This window comes from Centrocercus urophasianus, unplaced genomic scaffold, assembly GCF_019232065.1.
Source record: "Centrocercus urophasianus isolate 14NV4802_14NV808 unplaced genomic scaffold, USGS_Curo_1.0 seq_40, whole genome shotgun sequence".
Classification (NCBI taxonomy): Eukaryota; Metazoa; Chordata; class Aves; order Galliformes; family Phasianidae; genus Centrocercus; species Centrocercus urophasianus.
In genome coordinates, this window is record NW_024884978.1 from 5421370 (window position 1) to 5445751 (window position 24382).

The 24382-nt window shown below is 41.0% G+C and overlaps 1 protein-coding gene across 12 annotated transcripts in view; it reads left to right on the forward strand.

Moving 5' to 3' along the window:
• Positions 1–23824, forward strand: part of LLGL2 (LLGL scribble cell polarity complex component 2) — a 35629-nt gene extending 11805 nt beyond the window's left edge. For 10 of the 12 annotated variants that reach the window (XM_042833151.1, XM_042833148.1, XM_042833149.1 and 7 more), the window contains 24 exons: positions 4850–4947; positions 6106–6187; positions 7449–7564; positions 8183–8341; positions 8892–9054; positions 9250–9382; positions 10077–10131; positions 10321–10475; positions 13539–13756; positions 14261–14328; positions 14704–14857; positions 14966–15070; positions 15347–15639; positions 15867–16017; positions 16315–16465; positions 17130–17246; positions 17770–17936; positions 18696–18960; positions 19517–19670; positions 20284–20321; positions 21082–21129; positions 21674–21716; positions 22453–22514; positions 23181–23824. In XM_042833151.1, coding sequence (XP_042689085.1) covers positions 4850–4947; positions 6106–6187; positions 7449–7564; positions 8183–8341; positions 8892–9054; positions 9250–9382; positions 10077–10131; positions 10321–10475; positions 13539–13756; positions 14261–14328; positions 14704–14857; positions 14966–15070; positions 15347–15639; positions 15867–16017; positions 16315–16465; positions 17130–17246; positions 17770–17936; positions 18696–18960; positions 19517–19670; positions 20284–20321; positions 21082–21129; positions 21674–21716; positions 22453–22514; positions 23181–23188 — 3003 coding nt within the window. In that variant the 3' untranslated portion in view covers positions 23189–23824. The remainder of the gene's footprint in view (positions 1–4849; positions 4948–6105; positions 6188–7448; positions 7565–8182; positions 8342–8891; positions 9055–9249; positions 9383–10076; positions 10132–10320; positions 10476–13538; positions 13757–14260; positions 14329–14703; positions 14858–14965; positions 15071–15346; positions 15640–15866; positions 16018–16314; positions 16466–17129; positions 17247–17769; positions 17937–18695; positions 18961–19516; positions 19671–20283; positions 20322–21081; positions 21130–21673; positions 21717–22452; positions 22515–23180) is intronic. The other 2 variants (XM_042833145.1, XM_042833147.1) reach the window with 2 other exon arrangements.
• The last annotated feature ends 558 nt before the right edge of the window (positions 23825–24382 follow it).

Here is a 24382-nt window from a genome sequence, read left to right on the forward strand (position 1 = left end):
TTATTTTTTCCCTCTTATTTTCAGTCTTCTCAAATCTTTGCTAATGGAGGTGATGGATAGCTTACCTTAAATACTGAATTACTGTTTATGCAAAGTAGATTTAACACATACTGGCTTCACTGTTTCTTCAATGAAGAAATATTTCTTATGGCAACAAAGCTGGTGAGGGGTCTGGAGCACAGGCCTTGTGAGGAGCGGCTGAAGGAGCTGGGATTGTTCAGTCTGGAGAACAGAAGGCTCAGGGGAGACCTTACTGCTTTCTGTAACTACTTGAAGGGAGGTTCTAGAGAGCTGGGGGTCGGCCTCTTCTCTCATGTAACAAGTGATAGGACTAGAGGGAATGGCTTCAAGCTGCGCCAAGGGAGATTCAGGCTGGATGTTAGGAAATAGTACTTCTCTGAAAGAGCAATCAGGCACTGGAATGGGCTGCCCAGGGAGGTGGTGGAGTCACCACCAGGGAAGTGGTGGAGACACCGACCTTGGTGTTCAAGGAACGTTTGGATGTTGTGTTGAGGGACATTTAGTGAGAACTGTTGGTGGTGGTTGGACTGCATGACCCTATAGGTCTTTTCCAACCTTCTGTGGAAGGTTGGTGATTCTGTGATTCAAACAACATTTTAATAAATGTACGGTGCATGTATTGCCTGTAGTTGGTTTGTCTCTGTTTTGTCACAAAACAATCTGATAGAAATGAATTGAGGAAAATGGCACTGAATTTCAGTGGCACAGCTTTAGAGTGGGCTAGGAACAACTGTTAAGCTTGTCTGCGTTTTTCCTGCAGTAAATATGATGACTGACACTAGCTTTTCTGTTAGTTAATGCTGCTGACACTAGGCTTACTGAGTCTGACAAATCTATAGCTTGAGAAAAATGAAAATGAAAGCTCCTCAGAGAAACAAAGGCCCTCTTGAAAAGACGGGCATGCTTTGCCACTCTGGTTTCTCATTTCAGTTCCACTGAAAGGCTCCTTTGTAACCTCTCTGTGTTGTCCCCATATCCCCCCCACTCCCCTTGCTGAGTTCATCGTTTACCTGCTGAGCAGGTGAAAGGGTTCACTGATGAAAGCTGCATTGAGACTAGAGAATGAGGCTAGCCAAACAGTTGGCTTGATGAGATTTAGCAAAGAAAAAAACCAGATCCTGGATTTTAAATAAGTGCAAGAAAAAGGTCTGAATTAATAAGTACAGTGAATGTGAATGCCTGGCCTTTGTGGTGTCATAGACAGCCTAGAAGCCATTCTGTCTTATGGGCAGCTTGACTGAAGATTCTAGGCTACCAAAAACCATTAGTGTGGTTGCACAATTGCTTATGGAGTAAAATCATAGAATCATAGAATGGCCTGGGTTGAAAAGGCCCACAGTGATCATCCAGTTTCAACCCCCCTGCTAAGTGCAGTGTCACCAGCCACTAGACCAGGCCGCCCAGTGGCAAATCCAGCCTGGCCTCGAATGCCTCCAGGGATGGGGCATCCACAAGCTCCTTGGGCAACTTGTTCCAGTGTTACCACTCTCTGTGTGAAAAAATTCCTCCTAATATCTAACCTAAACCTCCCCTGTCTCAGTTTAAGACCATTCCCCCTTGTCCTATCACTATCCACACTCATAAACAGCCATTTTCCCTCCTGTTTATACACTACTTTCAAGTACTGGAAAGCCACAATGAGCTCTCCCTGGAGCCTTCTCTTCTCCGAGCTAAACAATCCCAGTTCCCAGCAGCTGGAATTTTGCTCTCCTAAGGCACAGAGTACTGACTGCATTTTGCCTGGCCTGCATTCTTCAGGATCGCAAACTCCATCAAGGTATGGTCACTACAGCCCAAGCTGCCTCCAATCGTAACTTCTCGAATGCTCTCCTCATTAGTGAGCGCCAGGTCCAGTAAGGCTTCACCTCGGGTTGGTCCATCTACTACCTGAGCCAGGAAGATGTCCTTGACAGACTTCCAGAATCTCCTGGACTGTCTGCCTCCCGCCGAGCCGCTATCCCAGCAAATATCCGGGTGGTTGAAATCCCCCATCAGGATGAGTGCAACATCTCCTGCAGCTGAAGCAAGAAGGCCTCATCAACAGGCTCCTCCTGATCAGGTGGCCTGTAGCAGACCCCAACCACAATATGCCCTTTACTGGACTGATTCTTGATTTTTACCAACAAGCTTTCGATCTGATCGTGGCTGTTCCTCAGACACAGCTCTTCACAATCTATTTACTTCCTAACATAGAGGGCAACTCCGCCACCCCTCCTACCCTGTCTGTGCCTTCTGAAAAGCCCAAAATAACAGGCTATGGCTGTTAGTGATCCTCTCTGTGCTCTTGCATATGGCACTTTTCTGCCGTGGCCTTGTTACTAGCACTTTTCTCCTGGGTGAAGAGTCACTGCAGCTTTTGCAAATTTGTCAACAGGCTTGGAAGGAAGGTTTCTTCAAATCTTTTAAAAGAAACTCTGGGCAAAAAATTATCATCCTATTAGTAAGACTGAATGATTGAACTGTGTAACAGAACTGTTTATAGGTCTAATATCTGAAAGTTAAAGATTATACTAATTTGTATTATGCGTTTACAAATAGCACATCAAAACCAAGATATAATTAAGCCGATACTAAGTTTAGTGTTGACAGCATCCTAACACACAGTATGGGATTGTCTGTGTCTTGGTTTTCTGTTATAAGAAGGGTTAGTAGTAATTCTCATGTTCCTGGATGAAAGTAATCTCAGACTAAATGCAATTCCTAAATTGACATTTCATTGAAAATAACACCTGGTTCTGCTGGTGGTGTGACAGCACAGTGACTATCAGGAGGTTGAAATGAAAACTAGCAGTGAAATTACACTGATCTCTCCCTACCAAATTCTTTGCTCTTTTGGGAGAGTGTGCAGTGGTGTCTGTTGTTCTGTCTTATTTGTGGTTAGAATGTTTGAATTTTCTTCAGAGACTTGTACGTGATGACTTCATACTCCAACAACTCCAACAACTTTGCCGACTTTTTTTTTCTTTTTGGAGAACTTTTCTATGTTAACTCACTAGCTGTCGTAGAACAGAGAAATTCTTTGTAAATGTTCATTTAGAAAACTGTTCTGTTTTAATTCTAAATCCATAGTTACAGTTCTGAATTTCATGAAGCCTCCACTAGGAAGTCTCATATGCAAAGATGGGCAGAGGTTGGTTAGGCACAACTTCAAGTGGGACATTAAGGAAAAATTGTCTTCTTGAAATTTGTTTTTGGTAGTACAAATTTAACACCTAAGTTGCCTTTGTGGTATATAAATAAGGCAAGAGATGAACCTGTGACAAAAGGAAATAAATTTGGCACTCTTGGTGCCAGTAGTGCTAGTGTTAATTTACAAGCTACTGCTTTGCCAAGCATTATGAGTTGGCAAGGGGAAATATAGGGAATATTCCAATCTTTCCAATTTTTTTTGCTCTAAAATAGCTTATCTTCTAATATGACCTCCAACTGGGTTAGCCTGATGATTGAAAGGAAGGAGGTCTGATTTTACGATTTAAAAATTACAACAGAATGGCCGGAATTTAAGCAGTCTGGGAGACTGGGATCAGGCTATCCTCCTACGCCGGTGTTTTTAGCAGGAACAGTTAAAGGGCATTAAACTGTTTTGTAGCAGCCTTTCAGCTGGGAGCACCTCAGGCTAATACCATGACCACAAAAATGAAACCGGCTTTATTTTTTTTTTTTAACTCCTGAAGAGGATTAAATTGGAAAATTACTATGCAGGAAATAAACTCCAGTTCTTTCCATGCAGAGTAAACCATAATGCCAAGTGATGTGGTAGCTCCATCTCAACAAAATAATGGTAATGAAGATGGGAGTGAGGCACAAGTGTCTACTTCTGTAAATAGAGGGTTCTCTGCTTATCGCTTTTTTCTATGTGTGGTTGTTGGGCTGTTTTGTAACCAGTTCCTTCCTGTAGTTGCTCAGCTTGCTTAGAAGAATTTTCTCAAAAGGTAGAATTATAAGGATAACAGTGTTTTCTAGGAATCAGCTCTGTTTATCTTCAGGCACATAAAGCCTTCTTTATGTAGCTGTACGTTGTTGAACACTTATACATGCATGATTTCTGTGGTCAATGACGAGAGCTGTACATGAATATTTCTAGAAGCCTGACTGAGAGGTCTTACAAATGACTGCAACCTGTAAGTATGGTAGAACGTTTTGCCACAGTGTATAAATGCATCACCTCTGCTAATTGTGATGTATATGGCACACTTCAAATCTCAGTCTTGGTGCGATGTAAATTACACTTTGTGGAAGTCATTACAATCAAGCAATACACTGGTGTCTTTTTTTTTTTTTTAAATTACCAAATGAATTTCTCTGAGGTAGTAGTGCAGGCTCCCGCTCTTGTTGGAGTCTGACGTTCTTTGTGGTACCCTCAGAAAATGAATATCTGTCACAGTAGTTTTCTTGACTTCCCCCAAATCTATTTAGCTTTCATAGTGAGCATAGGTGTTTATTCTGTACTTCATCATAGCTTTGCACCATTTTTTGATGTCAGTCAATAAGAGAAGGTCATGAAGACTGACTTTCTTAGAATTTAATAGGTAGAGCTGACTTTGCAGTAGGAAGTAGTTGTGTTAGGCTTTGAAATTGTGCTGAGCAGGTGGCTTACAGAGGTAAAATTGATGTGGGGTGTTAGTGTATTCTGCTGACTGAGTAAGTTGTGCTTACACAGAGTTACAAATAATATGAAGAGCTGTTTGGGTTACTGTTTTCAGAGTATTGCTTTTTAATTTCTGTATTTCAGACTGCTATGCCATATTTAACTTGTTTTTTTTTATCTGTACACAACAATGCCCATGAGGCGTGCTCTTTGATCATGATTTTTCTTTCTCTTTGCTAGACTGTTGAACATGGATTTCCCCATCAACCCAGCGCATTGGGCTATAGTCCATTTCTTCACCTTATGGCCATTGGAACGCGGTCAGGAGCCATCAAACTGTATTCTTTTGAACAATTTCAGCAAGGTTTCTCTAGCAGCATGAGAATATACAACTGTGAAGGCTTTATAATAAGTTGCTCAAAGTATAAATTTGCAAACATGGATTACAGAACATTGGAACAGTTTGTCTAGGTTTAAATTGATTTTTGGTTTGATCAGAATGCCAAGAGCTGAACTATTGCTCAAACAGAAGTTGAGTTTGATGCTGATGTTAGAAGAAGCTCTGCTTTTGTTATGTGGAAGGTCAGACTACGTTTAGCCCAAGTTTAGCAATCCTTCACATTGTAAATTCCCAGATTGTTTAAATATTTGGGGCAGGCTTTTTTTTTCTTTCTTTAAAGTGATTTTATTTCAGAGGTTTAATCTGAAGACAGAAATGCATTCAGCTTCCTGTATTTGTGACCCTATAGGCATTAGACCTAAACACTGAAAAAGGTGACTTTTTTTAACTAAAGCAGTGATGTCCATTTTGATTTTTTTTGCATATATGCAAGGCATGGAGGTGATTCCTGTGGTGCAGTGCCAGCAAGGTACGCTGTACAGCAGCCAGATTGCTCATCCCTGAAAGAAAAAGTTGGTATGCTCTCCACCTGCTTAATCATTCCTGGTGCTGTTTGCGTTCAGAGTCTGGACTCGCATGCAAGCAGTAGCCATCTGTCTCTTGGTTACAAACAAGTAGTACTGTAGTGTCTGAGAAACCATTAAACATCTCCGAGGGAGAAAAAAACAGAAGATTCAGAAAACAGGGTTCAGGCACCTCTTCTGCAAATTCTCAAAGGATTAAGTAAACTTCCATGCTCTCCTGCAGTCTCCTTTAAGCACACAAGCACATAAAATCAAAGTAGGCATGTTTTTTCACAGAATCACAGAATGGCCAGGGTTGGAAGGGACATCAAGGATCATGAATCTCCAACCCCCATGCCACATGCAGGACCACCAACCTTCACAATTACCAGACTGCACAAGGGCCCCTTCCAATCTGGCCTTGAACACCTCTAGGGACAGGGCATATTTTCTTTTTTTCCAGTCCGGACCATGACCAGTACAACATGGTTTCAAACTGATCTCTCTTCATCTTGCTAGCTAGCATGCTTCTTATCAGGTAACTGCAGATCTGGATATTCTTAAATACTTTAGAACCTCAACAAAGCCTTCAGATATGGTGCTCCTGGGGTGGAATTCGTGGGTTTACATGAAGAAAACAATACTGTAATGCAGATTCACTTTATACCTGACCAGGTGAGTGTATTTCCAGTGCCCCTGTGACTTTTGTAGGCTTTTATTAAATATGTGTTGAGTTTATTCCTGGTAACTGAACTCCTGTAATTGAGTTTATTCAGCTGCTGGTGGTCTGTAACACTTATTTCAGTATTCTGTGCTCTCAGCAGTACTTGTTGCTGTGGAGAAGCTTGGTAAAACTTAAGAGTAGCTTTATTATTTGTAATTTAGTTGTTTATCTTAAGTAGAGCTGGTAAGAATGGTAGTAAGTCCAGAGTAGTTCAGGTTATCTGCTGCAGAGATGAAAACTGTTCCTTTTGCAGCCCCTGTAATTTTAGTAGGACTGAGTGGTATTTTGCAGAACAGAACTGCTGCTGATCTAAGTCTTTTCAGCAGTTCAGCTGAGTACTGCTGATCTAGCCAGCTATTAAGCTTGCTGCCTGTATGTGTTTCTGATTTTTCAATCTTGCCTTTGGAGACTGCTTTACAGTTATTGACATAAACTAAAATTAGCAAAGGCAGAGTTTTCCAAATGGCTGCTGGTTGACTAACCACTTCCCCTTCCCTTGACTGTCAGACTGGTGTCTTGGCGATGTGTTTTATTGTCTGATGTCCCCAGTGTAGCTCAAGTAGTCTGTTCTGAGAGGGATCTAATTCTTGAAGTGGTTTTGGGTGTCTGTTTGCTTAACTAATGGTACATCCTGAAACTCTCCTGGGGAGTTGTACCAGGTGTGGCTTCAACAGGCAAAATGTTCAATTTGGACACAAAGCCAGCAGGGCAGGGCCCATGAAAGGACTCTGACACAGCTCTCCAGAATGAAGTTGAACATGAAAAATGCAAGGAGTGCGGTGTAGTAAACTGTATCAGCCCCACCCAACGCTGGGATGTGTTGCTGCAAACCATGCTGAGCAAGATGGTGAACTAACACTTGGAGTTGCCTTACTGAGCTTTTCATCCTAGGCTGGTCTTTTTCCAAAAATCTAACTTCTCCCTTAGTGATAACCTGTGCCATTGTTGTCCTATAGATGAAGGTTTTCAACCTTTAGACTAATTCTTGTCTTCCTCCAAATGCCTTGCTGTTAACTTCCTGAGCTGCTGCAGTGCAACTGAATGTAGCCCTATGCGTGTGTATGTATACCCACCACACATATATATGCCCACCTGCAAGCCCTGATCCTGCTTTAGCAGAGGGAATTATTTACAGCAGCAACTTAATCATTAGATTTTCTGTATTGTATTTGATGTTGTGATTCTGAAAAAAGGTAATGTGTGGTATTTTAGTGCCAGCTGGTGACATTACTAGATGATAACAGCTTGCACCTCTGGAGCCTGAAGCAGCGCAGTGGAGCATCTGAGCTGTGGGAAGATCATCGCTTCACACTGAAAGGGCCACCTGGGTAATCTTCAGGAGTGGTTTTGAACTATGTGTGGTTTAGCAAGGAAGAAAACTGTTATTATTTTAGCTAGGGTTTGTCTTGATCTTACAGACTCTATGATTCCTGTGAGCTCATTAGAGAGGCACATTTAGAAACCAGCAAGAGTTGTTTAGGGCTCAGGAGACCACCTTTTAAGATTGTACCAATGTCAAGTGTGAGTTTTTGGGTAAAAATTCTGTTTTTAAATTTGATGTCCTATATCTACTTCTTTGTGTACGGGCACTGTAAATCTTAAGGTGAAGCACATCTATACATCTGTTAAATCAGACTTAAATACCAGTATGACTTTATTTAATCTTGCCAATTTTGAGGAAGCTATTTTTAGCTCCTTTGGAGGCATCTTTATAAGAGAGACCACTGTAAAAGGGTATCTGACTCTTTGTTCACATGCTTGTCAAAAGTTGTTTGACGTAATTTACATTAACACTAGAATTTGCCTTCAAAAAAGTATGCCTGTCTCAAAATCTCTGTCCATAAAACAAATTGCACTCGTAAGCATCCAGTTGAGTTGTTGGTTCTCTCAAGTTTGGTAAACGTAACCATCTTGCATGTAGCTAACTAGATATTTTACATCTCCAGCTCTCCGCCAAGTGCCACGCAGATAACAGCTGTCCTTCCCCACTCCTCACGGGAAGTCCTTTACCTTGGCACAGAGAGTGGCAACATCTTCGTGGTGGAACTGCCATCCTTTGGAGTCCTGGAGGACAGGACCATAACCTCTGAGGCTGTGCTGCAGTGGTGAGCGAGCAGATAGGCGCTCCTGTGTGGAAGTGGAATCCCATGAGCAGGCATCCTTTGTTCAGATGTCACCCCCAATTAAATACTGGGGCCTTGCTGTTATATTATTCATTTTCCAAATCTGCAGGACTTCTGTGAAAGTAATTTTTGGTCCTGATGTGTGTTAAGTATTGATTTCAGTCCTGGTCTGTGCCTAGTGCTGTCACTGTGGGAGTGCTGAACATGAGCAGACTATACAGTGCATACTGGGAGTTAATCTGCAAACCTTGTGCACTGTTAGTTGTATGCATTACAATCTTCAGATCCAGTCCCAAAACTCACTGTAAGCTTTGAGTGAAGGGAGAGAGATGCTGGATACAGGCAGGCTGATTCGGCAGGCCTGGTTATAGGCCTTATGTAAGGTTTTTCTGCTTCTTGAAGGATTTACAAAAATATTACACTTATTCTCCACTGACTGCTTTTTATTGCTTAATTTCTTTCTTATACTTCAACTGTTATTACACTTGTACTGAGTTATACCAGAAATAAACCTCTGTTTTCTCTTTTGCAGGATACCTGAAGATTACTGTAACAGACGATCATGTGAATTGGTAGAAGCCCTTCAGGAGCATCCTAAAAACCCTGACCAGATCCTGATTGGGTACAGCAGAGGCTTGATTGTTCTCTGGGACCGGCGGGATAACAAAGTGACACACCATTTCCTGGGCAGCCAGGTATTAACCCAATCCAAAGGTAGTTCTTACGGGAGGAAGAGCGCTCTCCTCTCACGGCACTCTTGAAGATAAGTGGATGTAGGAAGAGCCTGGCAAAGCTTATTTCCCCTTTTCCCCTCCTGTTTCCCCCCTTCCCTCTCTCCCTCCTTTTCTTACTCTTAACTTGAGAGTACATCATTGTCTATTTCTTTTCAGCAACTGGAGAACCTTTCCTGGCAGAGGGATGGCAGTAAATTCATTAGTTGTCATTATGATGGAAGTTACACCCAGTGGCCAGTATCTAATGATGACAGGCAGTCTCTGCCTCTGGAAAACCTTGTGCCTTATGGTCAGTAAGTGAGATTTAGTTGTTGCACATTCATTCGGGCTCACTTAGAGTCTACGTGGGATATTCACGATGGGCTGTCCCTAGTGTTTTATCCTGATGGCAAAAGGCAGAACTACCATTTTAATGGGTTGTGAGCCTGGACTAATTGATTTCAGTCCAGCTGTTTCTTGGATTTTTAAACTCCTTTGCATTGCTGAGTCAGTCTTGAACATGAAGAGCAAATGTGTTGAAGAATGTTCTTCCTTTATGAACAAGGTGTTGGTGATTCAGCTCATTGTTTTAGTTCAAGTGTCCTGTTCGACAGGAGTTGATCTTCTGGTTTGCAAAAAACACATAAAATAGGGATGACCTCATTTTTTAAGTGTGTAGAAGCTTTAGAAGCTCTCTATCATCTTTAACTTAATTTCCAGAATGTCTGTGTTTTCAACATTAATCAGCTTCTGTACTCTGTTAGCCATCGGCAACGTAGTTCAAAACTTTCCCTGAATCTAAGTGTTGTTTTCCTGAGGAGTAACTGTGATCCGCATGTTCCAGCAGACTTGTCTGATGTGGCTTGGTCTGGGGAAGTTTTGTTTACTAGTTCAGGTGACTCTCCTTCTCTCGGTCACTGAACTGACCTAAATAAAGCAGAATAAAGGACATCTGAAGTGAGGATGCACTTCTTCAATTATGGTAACTAGCTCTGTTCTCATAGGTCCTTTTCCGTGCAAGGCCATTTCTAAGATCTACTGGCAGACAACAAGGAATGGGTAAGGTTGTGTTATATTCCTTTGTCCTTAGCTTTGGAAAGAAGTACTTAAAGGATATAGTGTATGTTACCATAAGAGCACTTCAGAGGAGCTTTTTAAGATGTAGGGGTTTTTTTTGTCAAAGTTTGACTTTGTCTTTGAAGTTGTGCTTGCTTCTTACTTCAGCATATGCTGTATCTTTCTCTTAAGGCTTCCTTACATTATATTCCAAGGGGGGATGCCCCGGGCTAGTTATGGTGACCGGCACAGTATCTCTGTTATTCATGGCAGCCAGCAAATAGCCTTTGACTTCACATCGCGAGTGATAGACTTCTTTATCATCTTCAGTTCAGAGCCTACTGCAGGTATGTGGTTGCACGTCATTGATGAATAGCTAGAATACCTGTGTACTCATCTAGAAACCTGGTGTAAGTAGCTTATGAATTGTGAAGAAGTTGAATCTCAAGAAGCCCTCAGACAGTTTGAAGTGAGAGATTTTGTCCTTTAAAACTGAAGTGTGAAATACTGACAGAATGAATGGGCCGATTACATTCATTAAATTATTATCTACTTCATTAGTGAGAAAAGATCTCTTAAGTTCATGTCTGCATAAGCAGGACACTGGACATAACCAGGTAGTAAAATCAGGATCTGAATATTGCTGCTTGAAAACAGCATTTCAGAGAAGGCAATAGTTAAAAATAGAATTTACTCCCACTGAGAAACTGTTTCTTTTAATTACTACATGGATTTATGACTAGGCCTCTGGGTAATAAATCAGCAGAGGGAGCAGAACCCAGGATTAGTATGTAGGAAACTTAATTTACTTACTGCTGGTGAACCTGAATGTAAATAGCAAAATACCAAATAGCACTCATTCTGCAACATGTTTTAGTTTGTCAGATTTTTACTTCTGCTGAAGGACTTCTTTGCCTTTTCTTCCACTATACCATGGAAGTGTCAGGAGTTTTTCCCAAATGCTGATGTAGTTCTTGTTTCTGGTTAACTTGAAGAAACTGAAAGTAAAATTGCTATTTCAAGCTCCACAAATGTGCAGTATTGGAAGTTGCATCTAGACTTGTGCAGTTTGGTCTGATCCCTTTCAGTGGCTTGTAAGCAAATCTGCATTGCTGAATCTTCCCAGGTTTTCTGGTTTGCCTATTTGTCTTGCGTAGTGTGAGTGGTGATGGTGACAGCTCTCAGCATGTGCTGTGCTGTAGCAGGCATTCAAGCGTGTGTGTGTGTGTGTGTGTGTGTGTGTGTAGGTTGGCTCCCTTTGGCTTACTGCATAAAACAGATTACAAATCTGGTGAAGGAATGTTGCTCCCTACTGGACTTCTTAAGCAGACCTTCTTAAATCATGAAATAGGTAGGGTGTTACTGAGGTGAACTGCCTGTATATGTTTGTTATTCTAGTCTTTACCTACACAGGGATGCTTTTTATAAACATCTTCCAATTGTGCTGAACCATTAGTTTTGAAGCACTGTTTAGCTTTTTACCATTAAAGAAACCAGTCACTTTCTATGAAGAAATAATATGCAGGAATTGAATTTTAAGTCCCTTTAGGATTAAGTAACTGAGATTAAGAGACTTTATATTTTTACATCCCAAGGATTAAAGTATCCAGTTAAGCTATCTTCTAGTGACTACAGACCGAAGCTTCTACAGGGAGCTGAAGTTGTTGCACTTTAATAAATAAATAAATAAATAAATAAATACATTTTTACAATAAAATGAGGTTTCTGTTCTTGACGAGCTTTCTTGTGGCTGATTGCCTGAGCTTAGTTGGATGTGCGTAGCTTGCCTTGTTTCCCCTTAGGCAGTCTTCCCTGCAATGGCAAAATGAAGGTATTAATTGTAGACAAAACCCACATAGTTTAATAAGCACAAAGTTCACGTGTTGCAGCATGGTGGTTGGCAGTGACATTCCTCTATCCTAAATATACTGTGAAATCAATTTTGAAAAAACACTAATACTGTTTTCGTTTACTTTTCATGGATGGGTGTATGTCAGTCATGGTGGAAAACAAAACAAACTAGTATGCTTGCTACTTCAGAAGCTTAAAATAGGTGTTTGCCATAAGCAGTGAGCTCAGATATGTGCCTTTGTAGGGAAAATAATACTTTTAAAATAGTACATAAGTTTAATATTGGCAATAGTAGTTATAGTGCAGGGCTGATCATGAATGATGCTATAGGTAATATCATATCTGTCCTTTATTTAGAAGTTCACTGGGAACTGTGAATGAACGCATAATAAAGCATCTAAAACTGAATGTAATTTTTTTTTTTTTCATGAAGAAACTGAACTGATTAGTGCTGTATTATGGCTGTTGCCAGTCAGATGAAACTTGGGGTGTCTAACTAATTGTGATGCCAAATACTAATTACTTGGAGTTAATTCTACTGAATGACAGCCTTGGTATGTGCTTGCTTATAAGCATGCATTCTTGTAAGTATATTCTGGGGGAAGTGAAAGCACAGGATAGTAGGGGTTGTCAGCAAAGAGCTGCAATTGGCTTTTGGCTCACACTGATTACCACCCCCAAACCCTTGCTGCGACAACACATTTAGAGCTATGCATTGACTTAAATTTCCTCTAGGTATGTTGTTACTGGATCTGTGTTTTTGGTTTTTCCCACCATTTAGTATAGTGGCTATCATACACGTGCTACCATAATACAGTGCTTGCAGGGTGTTTTTTCCACTTGGTTTAATTATTAGTTACGAAAAAAAATCTTCTTGATTGTGTCAGATGTCACCTATAAGATTCTAATAATAGATTTCTTTTTGAATTTTGTCTTATATACATATAAACATACATTGTATGATGTGCACACTCTTTAAAAAGTGCAGAAAATGTGGCACAATACTTTAGAATCGGGGAAAACTGAGGAGTAAGATAGCTGAATTGGAAACTCTGGTCAGCTCAGGCAGAGGAACATTCTGCAGAACCCGAAGCATTACTGTGTTTAAGCAGCTTACCTTAGATGGACTGTGGTTCTGACAGCACTAAGTGGGACGCTGCTGGGCTGTATGCGTTTCTGTTCACCATATGCTGTTAATTAGCTGTAGGTAAGTGTAGAGTTCTGGCTGTGTATATCTGTTGTGGTGTGTTTGAACTTGTGATGTGTAGTCATGGATGTTGCTAACATTTCATTTTATTCTGCAATGTAATCCATACAGTCACTCTGATGGTCCCAGCAGTGAGATAAAAAAAAACCATAATCTTTAGTATCTTGAGATTTATTAATATTAGTGCCTTAATAGGCCCAGTAAAAACAGAAACATTTAGTGGTGTTGCCAACAAAAACATGTTTCTGTAGAGCTTCATAGTTGCAGTTTTAGTATGAGACTTACCAGAAGCTTGTTTATGTTAATCTTGGGTAGTAATTTTTGTCAACATCAATGAATCTTGTTTCTGCAGAGTTTGATGACCCTTCTGCTATGGTGGTGCTGGCAGAAGAAGAGCTGATAGTTATAGACTTAAAATCTGCAGGCTGGCCAGCAGTCCATCCTCCATACTTGGCTTCTCTCCACTGCTCAGCCATCACTTGCTCACACCATGTCTCCAACATCCCACTGAAACTCTGGGAGAGGATTATTAGTGCTGGGAGCAAGCAGAATGTTCACTACTCAAATATGGTATGGCAGCTTTAAAGGTACACATGTTCCCATATATTTAAGAAGAGCTTGACTGCTCATTATGTGGGTGATCTGCACTGTTGACTGCATGTGGACGGATGAGTCATCAGCAGACATCCTGCTGCTTAATAGAGTTGAGAATGTTTTTTTTTTTTTTTTTCCAGAGCACTACCAACAGTTACTCATGCTGGGGTATTAAAATACGTTATTTTTGTCAGGCTTTAACAAGCTAGAAAGGAAATCTTAGCGTTCTCAGCTGTCAGTTATAACAAACTTCTCATTTAGAAGCATGGAGCTTTTGGCACAGCTTCTTGAGGAAATGTGTAGAGTGTCTTACGCTGAAAAGCACAGCCGGTGTCAGAACATCTAATCCTAACAAAAGCTATAGCAGCAAGAACTATTTCACTTCTGTTTGCACTGAAGTTCATGCTCTCCTCCTGGCTGATATTCTCTCCACACTGTCACTGCCTAGGAAGTCACTGTCTTCTCTTAATGTGTTTGTAGCCATGGCCAATTGATGGTGGCACCAACATAGCTCCTGATCCTCCTCAGAGGGACTTGCTTCTCACAGGGTATGTACTTATTAAAAAAATGAATAAAAAGTCACAGAGCCATTTTCAGTTGCTTTTTGTCCTTTGAACTGAGGCTTTCATGTAAGATTAATGTCTGCTTATTTGGTAGAGAGAAGGCTGCAACTTCACAAATCTCCAAGCTCGGTTTGTTAGCTTTATAATGCTAAAATCTTCTGCTTCTGAGCAAACAGGATGTGGCATCCGCAGATTATCCTATAATGTTGTTTTATTTGTGATCCTGAAGAGTTAGTTACCCATTCTGCCTCACAAACACCAGTGTAGATGTGCAGGCGGTAATCCAGACTGGTTCAAAGGGAGCAATGTAAATACAGAACTTAGTCATGCAGGTTATAAAGCCTTTTTTTCTTCATACAGACATGAAGATGGCACTGTGCGGTTTTGGGATGCATCTGGTGTCTGCTTACATCTCCTTTATAAGCTAAGCACAGTACGAGTATTTCTCACAGATGCTGATCCCAATGATAACATGAACACAATAGGTGAGGATGAATGGCCTCCTCTTCGCAAGGTAAGATAGCTGTTGCATGTGGAAGCTTTCTGAAAAACTGAGCGGTTCTGATTTTTGGCATCATTAATGCATCTGCAAAGTCTACCTGTTGTATATTCTCTCATCTAGGTTGGTACCTTTGACCCTTATAGCGATGATCCTAGACTTGGGATCCAGAAGATCTACCTGTGTAAATACAGTGGATACTTGGCTGTAGCTGGTACAGCAGGGCAGGTACTGAAATAAAGCTTATTTTTAGTGCAGATTGTCTCAGTGCAACTTGAAGATACGTTAAAGTTGGAAATGTCTATTTCTGTAGCGGCAAATTGGTTCAGTTGCTGGAAGTGTTTTTTATAGTTCTCTACTTTCTCAGATCTGTCCTTCAGATTTTATTTAACTCCTTATGAGCTCTGAGAAGTGTTCTGGTTTTTCAACTGCTTAGAGGGCCTGCAGCTCGGAGGACTGCTTGAACAATAGAAGCTGTAGCAGAACTTGTCCTCTTTCTTTCAGGTACTGGTAATGGAACTGAATGATGAAGGTGCAGAACATGTTGTTGATCATGTTGAAGCAGATCTGCTGCAGGACCAAGAGGGCTATCGATGGAAAGGTCATGAGAAACTGAAGACTCGAGATGGACCTGTTCGATTTGAAGCTGGTTTTCAGCCATTTGTCCTTGTCCAATGTCAACCACCAGCTGTCGTCACCTCATTGGCCCTTCACTCTGAATGGAAGCTTGTGGCCTTTGGTACTAGTCATGGCTTTGGACTTTTTGATCACCAGCAGAGACGACTGGTTTTTGTCAAGTAAGTATCTTACTTTCTGAGTAATCCCCTATTCATGGTGATGTGAAATTGCTAACTGAGAAGAGGTATCTTAAGAGCAATCAGTATAACAAGCCCTGTCTCAATTGTCCTTGAGGATCTTCAAGAACGTAGACATGTTCTTGTTCAGCCATTTGTGTATGTCCTGTTAGACTCTTGGGAGTGTTTGTCACCCAGTAGAAACTGACGGTGTGTCTCCCTCCTTTCAGATGTACACTTCATCCCAGTGATCAGTTGGCTTTAGAAGGCCCGCTGTCTCGGGTGAAGTCCTTGAAAAAGTCCCTCCGTCAGTCATTCAGGCGGATTAGAAGAAGCCGAGTGTCCAGGAAGCGACGAGGAGTTGGTGGAAATACCTCAGAGGTGAGGGGTTCGCTTTTTTGCGTTCCATTTGCTCACAACATGGAACACGTAGGCTTCCAATTTAGACTGCCTAGAGCAGGAGATCATTTACATACTGTTATCTATTGGTATGTAAGGGCAAAAATGACTTGCAGTGCTACTGCCTATTAAATAAAAATAGGATTTTAGTGAAAATATACTCTTCTCAAGTTGAACCTATGATTCAGAATATATCTGATCACTGTTATGAAGGTGCTTTCCCTTCTACTGCTGTTCTTACTATTTCACTCTCATCCCTATGTCTCCTCATCTTTGAAGACACATGAAGCAAATGGCAAATTTGATCAGGGCATGTTACAGGAAATGGAACTGGCTCCAGTCCAACGGAAGATTGAAGCCCGATCTGCAGAAGACTCTTTCACTGGCTTTGTGCGCACCTTATATTTTGCTGATACCTTCTTGAGAGACAGTGAGTAGAAAAGGCATCTCCTTTCTTCTGGATAGTTTTTTCCTCCTTTTGCCAAGGAATGCATTAGGATCTACTGCCAGGAAATTTCAGTGCCTTCTGTATCCTACTTTGTGTTATAGCAAAAAACTAATATAGAACAAGAGCATCTGTTAACATGCAAAATTGTTGTCTACCCATTCTGTCTGCTGGCTAATCCAAGGCAAGTAATAGTTCATCTTTGGATGCAGTCTATATGTATGGTTTTCAAAGGTGACAGAATGACTTCTGGCTTGTGAGTATAAGCTTTTCCTTATCTCATTGCTTTGAAGTTCATCCTTGCCCCAGCAGAGAATTTAATTTTGCTGAGAGTGATTGATACTGTGCATCAGAGCCCAAGCTGATACCGTGCCCAGCTTTTCCTTGCTTGTCTCTGATACAAATGTGAAAAATGGATGCAGTAATTGTTGTGAGTGATGGAAGCACCATTCCATTCCTTTTGCTCACATGTTATGTTCACACTTAAAGCTTCTGAGAGAGGCATATTGGAAAGAGAAGTGCTAAGAACCTGTAGTTTCCCTGGCAAGCCTGCCCAATGTAAGACTATTTAGGATGCAAACAAAGGGAGGATGTAAATAACTTGTGTGTGTCCAAGGTGGCTAGCTTACAAGCTCTCTTGTTGCTGTAGGCTCCCACCACTGCCCATCCTTGTGGGCAGGCACCAATGGAGGTACAGTCTATGCCTTCTGTTTGCGTGTTCCACCAGCAGAGAGAAGGATGGATGAACCTGTCAGGGCAGAGCAGGGTAAGTATGCTTTGTGAAAGCTAGTGTCCTTGTAGATCTGACCTATCGCTTGTGTAAGTATGAGTTGCATGTCTTGAACCACAAAAACAGGAAGGCAAGGTAGCTCAATTACTACTGTTTGAGAGTGGAGGTAAATGAAGCAGCATCTGAGTTAGATGATACTATGGTAACTGAATTGCAGAGTAAGTGAACTGCAGTACTGTTTGATGTACTTTAGCTTTATTTCCCACTAACTTCAGAAATCTAAACTTACATCAGCTGCCACTGAAGTTTAATATCAAGCCACAGTGCACATACCTTATTTTGACAGTACTACCTGTTATCTTTATGGTTACTAATAATGTTTACTGTTTAACAAGAACCATTTATGTTCAAATATCCTTCAACTCCTAAATCTTTTTAGTCAGTGTTTCTATGGAAATGTTATATAGGTCTCCACCTCTAAGAGGAAGTGAGTGAGGTTTTTAACAATGTCTCTGACTACACTCCTGTTATCTTTTTGTTTTTCATCTTGCTTTGTTAGCCAAAGAAATTCAGCTGATGCACAGGGCACCTGTTGTGAGTATACTTGTCTTGGATGGGCGCAACATACCTCTCCCAGAACCTCTGGAAGTAGCACATGACCTTTCTAAGAGCCCTGATATGCAAGGCAGCCATCAACTACTGGTGGTATCTGAAGAGCAATTTAAGGTGACTATCATTCAGGAGGTTTGTGTGGACTCTTGCCTAAAACCTGCTAGAGTCCTGCACAGTGTTCAGTGGCAGGAGAACTCTTGGGAGTGCTTATTCATCAGTACTGTTATAACACCCCTGGGGTGACATTTTTGTTTGGTACAGTCCATGAATTAGGTGTATGGTGATGAATTGGATGTTCTGCATAACGATGTGCATGGTGTACATATACATTTTATTCCAATATTTTTAATACTCTTCAGGTGAGGTACCTTTTGCTTTTGGGAAACAGCTTTAACTGTGATTAGTTAGTTGGTTGCAATGCTACACAGAAGCAACAGTTGGTAGGTGTTTCTATGAAGCAACCAAGAAGTTTCTTGTTTTGGTATGCTAGCCAGTGAGTGTAGAGAAGGCTTTAAGTAGCTTGCTGTAGGCTTTTAAATACAGAAGATTGCACATTGTAAACCCCTTTTTTCTGTAAAAATTTGTAGCCAAATATGAAAGGATCTTGAAATAATTAGTAGAGAAATGCAATTTGCAGCCTGAAGAGTAAAACCCCCTGTTATCAGAACAAGCAGATTCAGAACAGAAACAGATTGTAACGCTGACTGTGGCAGGTTACTTGTCCCATGAATGGGAAGCCAGATTGACTCAGATTACACTTGAGTGTATTCACTGTGAATGAAAACACTGTTAAAGGAACAAGCAGCGCATGTCTTGGGGTGCAGCCGTACCTTTGTTCAGGAAGAAGAATCAATGTCTTGTTTCTGTTGACAGGTCTTTACACTGCCCAAGGTTAGCTCAAAACTGAAGCTCAAACTGACAGCACTGGAAGGCTGTAGAGTAAGAAAAGTGATGGTTGCTAACTTTGGCAGCTGCAAGACTGATGATTACAATGAAAATGACCTCACTGTCCTGACTAACCTGGGAGACATTCAGATCATCTCACTGCCCTTCCTGAAGTTACAGATTCGCTACCCTTGCATTCGTAAAGAGGATGTGAGTGGCATTGCATCCTGCGTTTTCACTAAATATGGCCAAGGTAAGGCATGCTTCTCCCAGAATATCTGACCCTACTGCATGTTTGAAACAATGGAATAGTGAGTGTAGGGCTTAATGTTTAGAACTAGCTGTTCTGGCTGTCATCCAGGTGTCTGGAGATATGAGAGAGGCTCTCTGAGCAGCAGGAACGGTAAAAATAGCTGCATTGTGTCTTCTGTTACCTGTGGCTTAACGCTCAGGAATGTAAAAATTGGCATCCAACATTTTATGTCTGTGGAAGACTCGTCTCTTCTTTGTAGTTCAGTTTTTACATCTTTTTCTGCTGCTTTTCAGGAATGTGAGTACTGCAAGGTAGTTATCTTTCAACATAATATTGCTCAGTCTCTAGGCTAACCAATCCTTGGGAAACTGAGGTAATGTCTTCCTCAACGATTCTACCTTATTTAAAGAGGAGAAAATGTAAGCTCTTTCTGCCAGAGAGTACCCTTAGAATATAGGATGGTTTTCTTTTATTTGTTTTTTTTTTTTTTTTTTTTTTGGCTAATCTCTGTTTTCCTGGGTTTGAGAATTGCTTGTATATTTGCAATCCTCTATAGGCTTCTATCTCATCTCACCATCAGAGTTTGAGAGGTTTTCCCTTTCTACCAAATGGTTAGTGGAGCCCCGGTGTGTTGTGGATGTGCCAGAAGTTTCAAGCAACAATCACGCGCACAGTAGGTCTGTCATGGAGAATGCTTCAAGAAAATCCAGGTAAAGACTGTAAAACTCGGCATACTGATTGCATCTGAACATTGGGATCTGCTCCTGTGTTGCAGTTGATACAAGCAAGCATTATTATGAGTTCTTTTGTCTCCCTTTCCATGTTGGTGGAAGCTTTTCAATGACAACATTCCTAGATGTATTGAAATGAGGAAATGTAACTTTCTCCGTGCTGGTTTTCCTGCTTCTGTACAGCTGCTGGGACAAAGCAGGGAAGCACTGGGAGTTGTGTCCCTAAACTAGAGTCATCAACTCTAAGCTCTAGCTTGTGTTACTTGTTCTCTAACATTATCAGACTGACACCTGATTCTTGGAGACCTGGGGGGCTATTCATTGCTGAAGAAATTAAATTATTGCTCTGAGAGAAAATCTAGTGTTCCTCCTCTCAGAACTTCAGCACATAATGGTAGACTATTTAGGTTCTCTTGGGTCCATAGAATTATTTATCGCCAACAAATAATCAAGCCCTTACTACATTCTTAATTAACAAGCCGTTTAGTTAACGTGTAGTGGAATTTCTTGTAGCTGCCAAGAAGATTTGTGAATTCTCTGCATCTACTCTCTCAGAGTCAGTGTTTGTTTTCTGTCACCTTTCCTTTCCCAGGTGTTCAGGAAGAAGTTCAGGTGACTATGGAGAAGATGGTAAGCAGAAATAGGAAATATGTTATTTGCTGCCTAAGAAAAGGGAAAGTAAGAAGAGAAACTAGGGAAAGATTCCGACCTGCCTGGACACAGCAGTTACTAAGGTAGATAGGGTGTGGCAAAGCTGCCTAGACAGAGTAGAACGCAGCTTTTGCTGGAAGAGACTGTAAGAAGATATGTCCGATATTACAGATTGTATGTTTTGTTAGCTGAATAGTCTTGCTGGAAAAATACCATCTCCGTATGTGAGAGGCATTAAGAATTAGTTGTGAAGCATTCATTGTAGTCAACAGTTAGTTAATGAGGAAAAAAATCAAAACAGTTCTATTGTGGGAATGTAAGTATGAGTAGTGGCAGATATAACTGCTTTAAGCCACTTTCAGATCACCCAAGAAAGGTAGCAGTCATAATCCCCTCTGAGGATGAAGGCTCACCAAGTATCCCAAAGGAGGTGATCTCTGAGTAGCTATCCTTCCTTTGAGGCTGCCAGCCTTTAAATGAGCTTAGGGAGAGCAGACTCAGGGTCACCCTTTCTGGTCCTCCAGGTAAATTTTCCATCTGGCTGGCTGGCAGGGGCTGGTTATGCCCCTTCACCAGGTGCTCAATCACTGGGTCAGGCTGTGACCTGACGGTTTCCATACGGGAAAGGATAAATGTTTTTAGATCAAAGCTTTTTTTCAACTTTTTTGGATTTCTATTTTTTTAATTTTTATTTTACTTTTTTTTTTTTTTCTTTTTTCTTTTTTCTTTTTTTTTTAAGAAAGGAATTCTGGAAGGCTGATGGATCATGCCTTACTCAATGATGAAAGTGAGTAAGATGAAATCGTGCTAAAATCAGGGCATCTGCCTTTCTTGATGGGGAAAGAAGAAAGTTGCTGGGGATTTTGAGTTCCAGCCTTCAATCCTAAGTAATCTGAAGTTCTGCGAGACTGGTGGAAATACTGTGTTTGTTTTCCCACGAGTTAGAAGAAATAAGGGATTGGGCTGATAGTCGTGCCCTAAGGCGGGAGTTCTTACACTTAGCTGCATTCACCACAGTGTTAAGAGAAGAACCTTTACTTTCCAGTAAGGCTTGTGTGAAATGTCATCTGGAATCAACTGTTTATTTTAGTTCTCATGTACACCATTGCTGGCAACACTTCATCTAGCACGTGACTGCTTCCATCCTTTATGCCAGCCTATTCAGTAAAAGCCAGTACTACTGAAAGGGAATGATATTATAAGGTTTGACTTCCCTTGGAAGGAAGCAAGTTTAAAGGCTTCTCTACTAGGGGGTGGAATGCAGCTCGTCTGCTGCCTTGAAAGCAGATCTCTGCTGTCTTAGCTCATTGTTTTAACTCTCTGCTTTCCAGAAGTCCTGAAGGAGATCCAGAGTACTCTGGAGGGGGGAAGAGGGTGAGTATCTACCAACTTGTGTTTCTAAGGGTGGGGGTGACAAAGGAGGGCATTTCTAGTGACAGTAGGGCAGTGCCCAACAAAAGGTGGTAGAGCTCCTTGTGCTAGAGCCAGTTGACGAACTGTCAAAGGGAAGAAGAGTATGAGAGATGCTGATTCTTTTTCACGTGTTGTCCCTAATATATATATATATATATATTTTTTTTTAATGAATAATGCTTTGTCTCTTTCTCTCCGAAAAGCAGGAGAGATCACATTCCCACATCCCAAAGGAACAGGACTCTGACTATTCGCATACAGGTTTATATTTGTGTCAACCCATACTGATCTAAGGTCAGGCCACATGGGCTTAGTTGGCCGAGGATGGGACTCTGGAATTTTAATCCTGGCTTGACAGTTGTCACTTGGACATATTCAGTATCTCTGCTCCCATTCTGTCTGTACAGTCGAGCTAAGCTACCACCATGGGTGCGGGGCTTTATCTTGTATCCTTAGAATACTGATGTTCAGGTGCCAGGGGTTACAGAAATGTAGACAAAGGACTACTATTTGCAGTGGATGCAGGAAGCTTGGTGGAATTGGTAACTGCTGGTGCATAAGGATAAGTGACTGCCTGACATGCTCTGCTCTGTGCACTTGCTCTGGACACTACTTAATCCTGGTTTTCTGCCAGCAGCTGGGAGAGAATGTCTTTGTATTGCATCACAGTAACAAAACTTATCTTGTGTCGTTGCAGGAGCTTTGCAGAAAGAAATTTGGCAAGAAGTCCAGTAGGACACAGACTAAGTAATGGAGGAGGTAGGTGAGGCAAAAGTTATTTCAGGCCAACTGAAGTAGAAAAGGAAAAACACAAAATTATAAACATTCAGCTGATATAAGTGGTTTGCAGTAGTGCAGAACTCCAGTCTGAATTTTCAGGCTGGGAATCTGCTGGCTGTGTGTTGTAGTACCACTGTTCAGCACATTATGTGCCACACAAGTAAATATGCTGGATCAGTTTTAAATGAATAAAAAGAAGTCCTTTGAAGGCTCCTTCATGACTCTTAATGGGAAACAAGCATGAAAGGCAGCCAGAGCTCGCAGCTATAACCTGTTGAAACTTAGGACTGTCAAATAAATGGATGCCCTTACTAAGCAGAACAGAATGCACGGGATGCTCTTCTTCCCTTTACGTTTGAAAAAAAGGTTTGAATAGTGACAACAGCAACATGAGTCTGTGTTAATTATGAACACCCATGGGCAGAAGATAGAGGCAGGGAGAAGGAGAGTTATTATGCAGGACATTGTACTTCAGAATAATCTCACATCCATCATAGAAGTGTGTGTGCGAAGATGCATATTTGTAGAGTCTTTGGGCCCAGCGTGAATTCTTGTAGTGACACACTGATGCACATCATACAAGTTTCTTTCATTAACTTTAAAATTCTGTTTTCTAAATGGCTTTTACTTTGTTATATCCCACAGCAGACTGACCAGAATTCATCAAGGACTTTTCTGGGATTGGATTGCGTGCCATAATACTACTGATTGGGCAAACCGTCCCTGGGGAGAGCACAGCAGTGTTCCCTGTATCACAGGCTACTGAGTTGCAACTTTCATGCATATGCATGTCTGCCCTGGCCTCCCCTTTTAGTGCCTCATTAGACATCTCTTGGCGCCTGCCTTACATTAGGACAGAAGTGGATTGCCAGGTCTAATGCACCACAAGCTTCTGAGTACATCTAACTTTTAAATGTTTGCACATTTCTCTTTTCTACTGGGCTGGGTTTTAAATTATGAATACTACTGCGTTGGTGCAGGATTTTAATGAATGCGCACTGTTACCTCCAACTGGTATAAAATTATTTTTTGTACCATTTTTAAAAATCATATGGGTATTTCAGCCTTAATGAACATTTTATAAATTTACCTAACAAAAAGACAAAACATGAAATAATATATGCTAGATTCCTGTGACTGTTATGTGGTATCTGAATGAGTAACTTTGGTATTTGTTTGCTGTGGTACTGCTAACTGGCTTCATGGATTTTAGTAGAATCTATTTTTGTAGCCATTCAAATCAAAGGAAAACTAATTGAACCTGATTTTTTTTTTTTTTTTTTTTTTTTTTTTCAACACAATGTTGATCTTTTTGGAAATAAAACTCTGAATTCCATTTTGTGATCCTTGTCTGCTTTCATATCCATTCTTTGCATTAGCAACTCCTTTCATACAGGTAACAGGCTCATGCCTGTTTTACCCCTTGAGGAATGCAAGGAATTTTTTGAGCAGCAGAGACAATGAACACTCTTGCAGATTCAGCGGCCTCATTAAGAAAGATGATTGCTTAGAGAAGATGCGTGTGGCAAGCAAGTTGATTGTATCAATGTCCTGCAATCTGTGCCTTATGTTGCCAGGAGAGAGCGCTGGTTCAGATGGCAACCAGTGCCTGGAACGTCATCTGCTGGTTTGTCCTGAAATAACTTCAGTGATGACATGCAGAAGGGAGGAAAAGTTGATCTGACAGTGTTTCTGTAATAGTCAGTCAAGGGATTATGAATTGATGCTGTTGAAAGTCTGTAGAGCAGCACTTCATTACGCTTAAAAATTTGATTTAAAAACACTGATTTGTTCCTTGTGCCTGACCTCTAATGCTGCTTGCTTTCTTTTCCAGAGAAGAAAAAGAA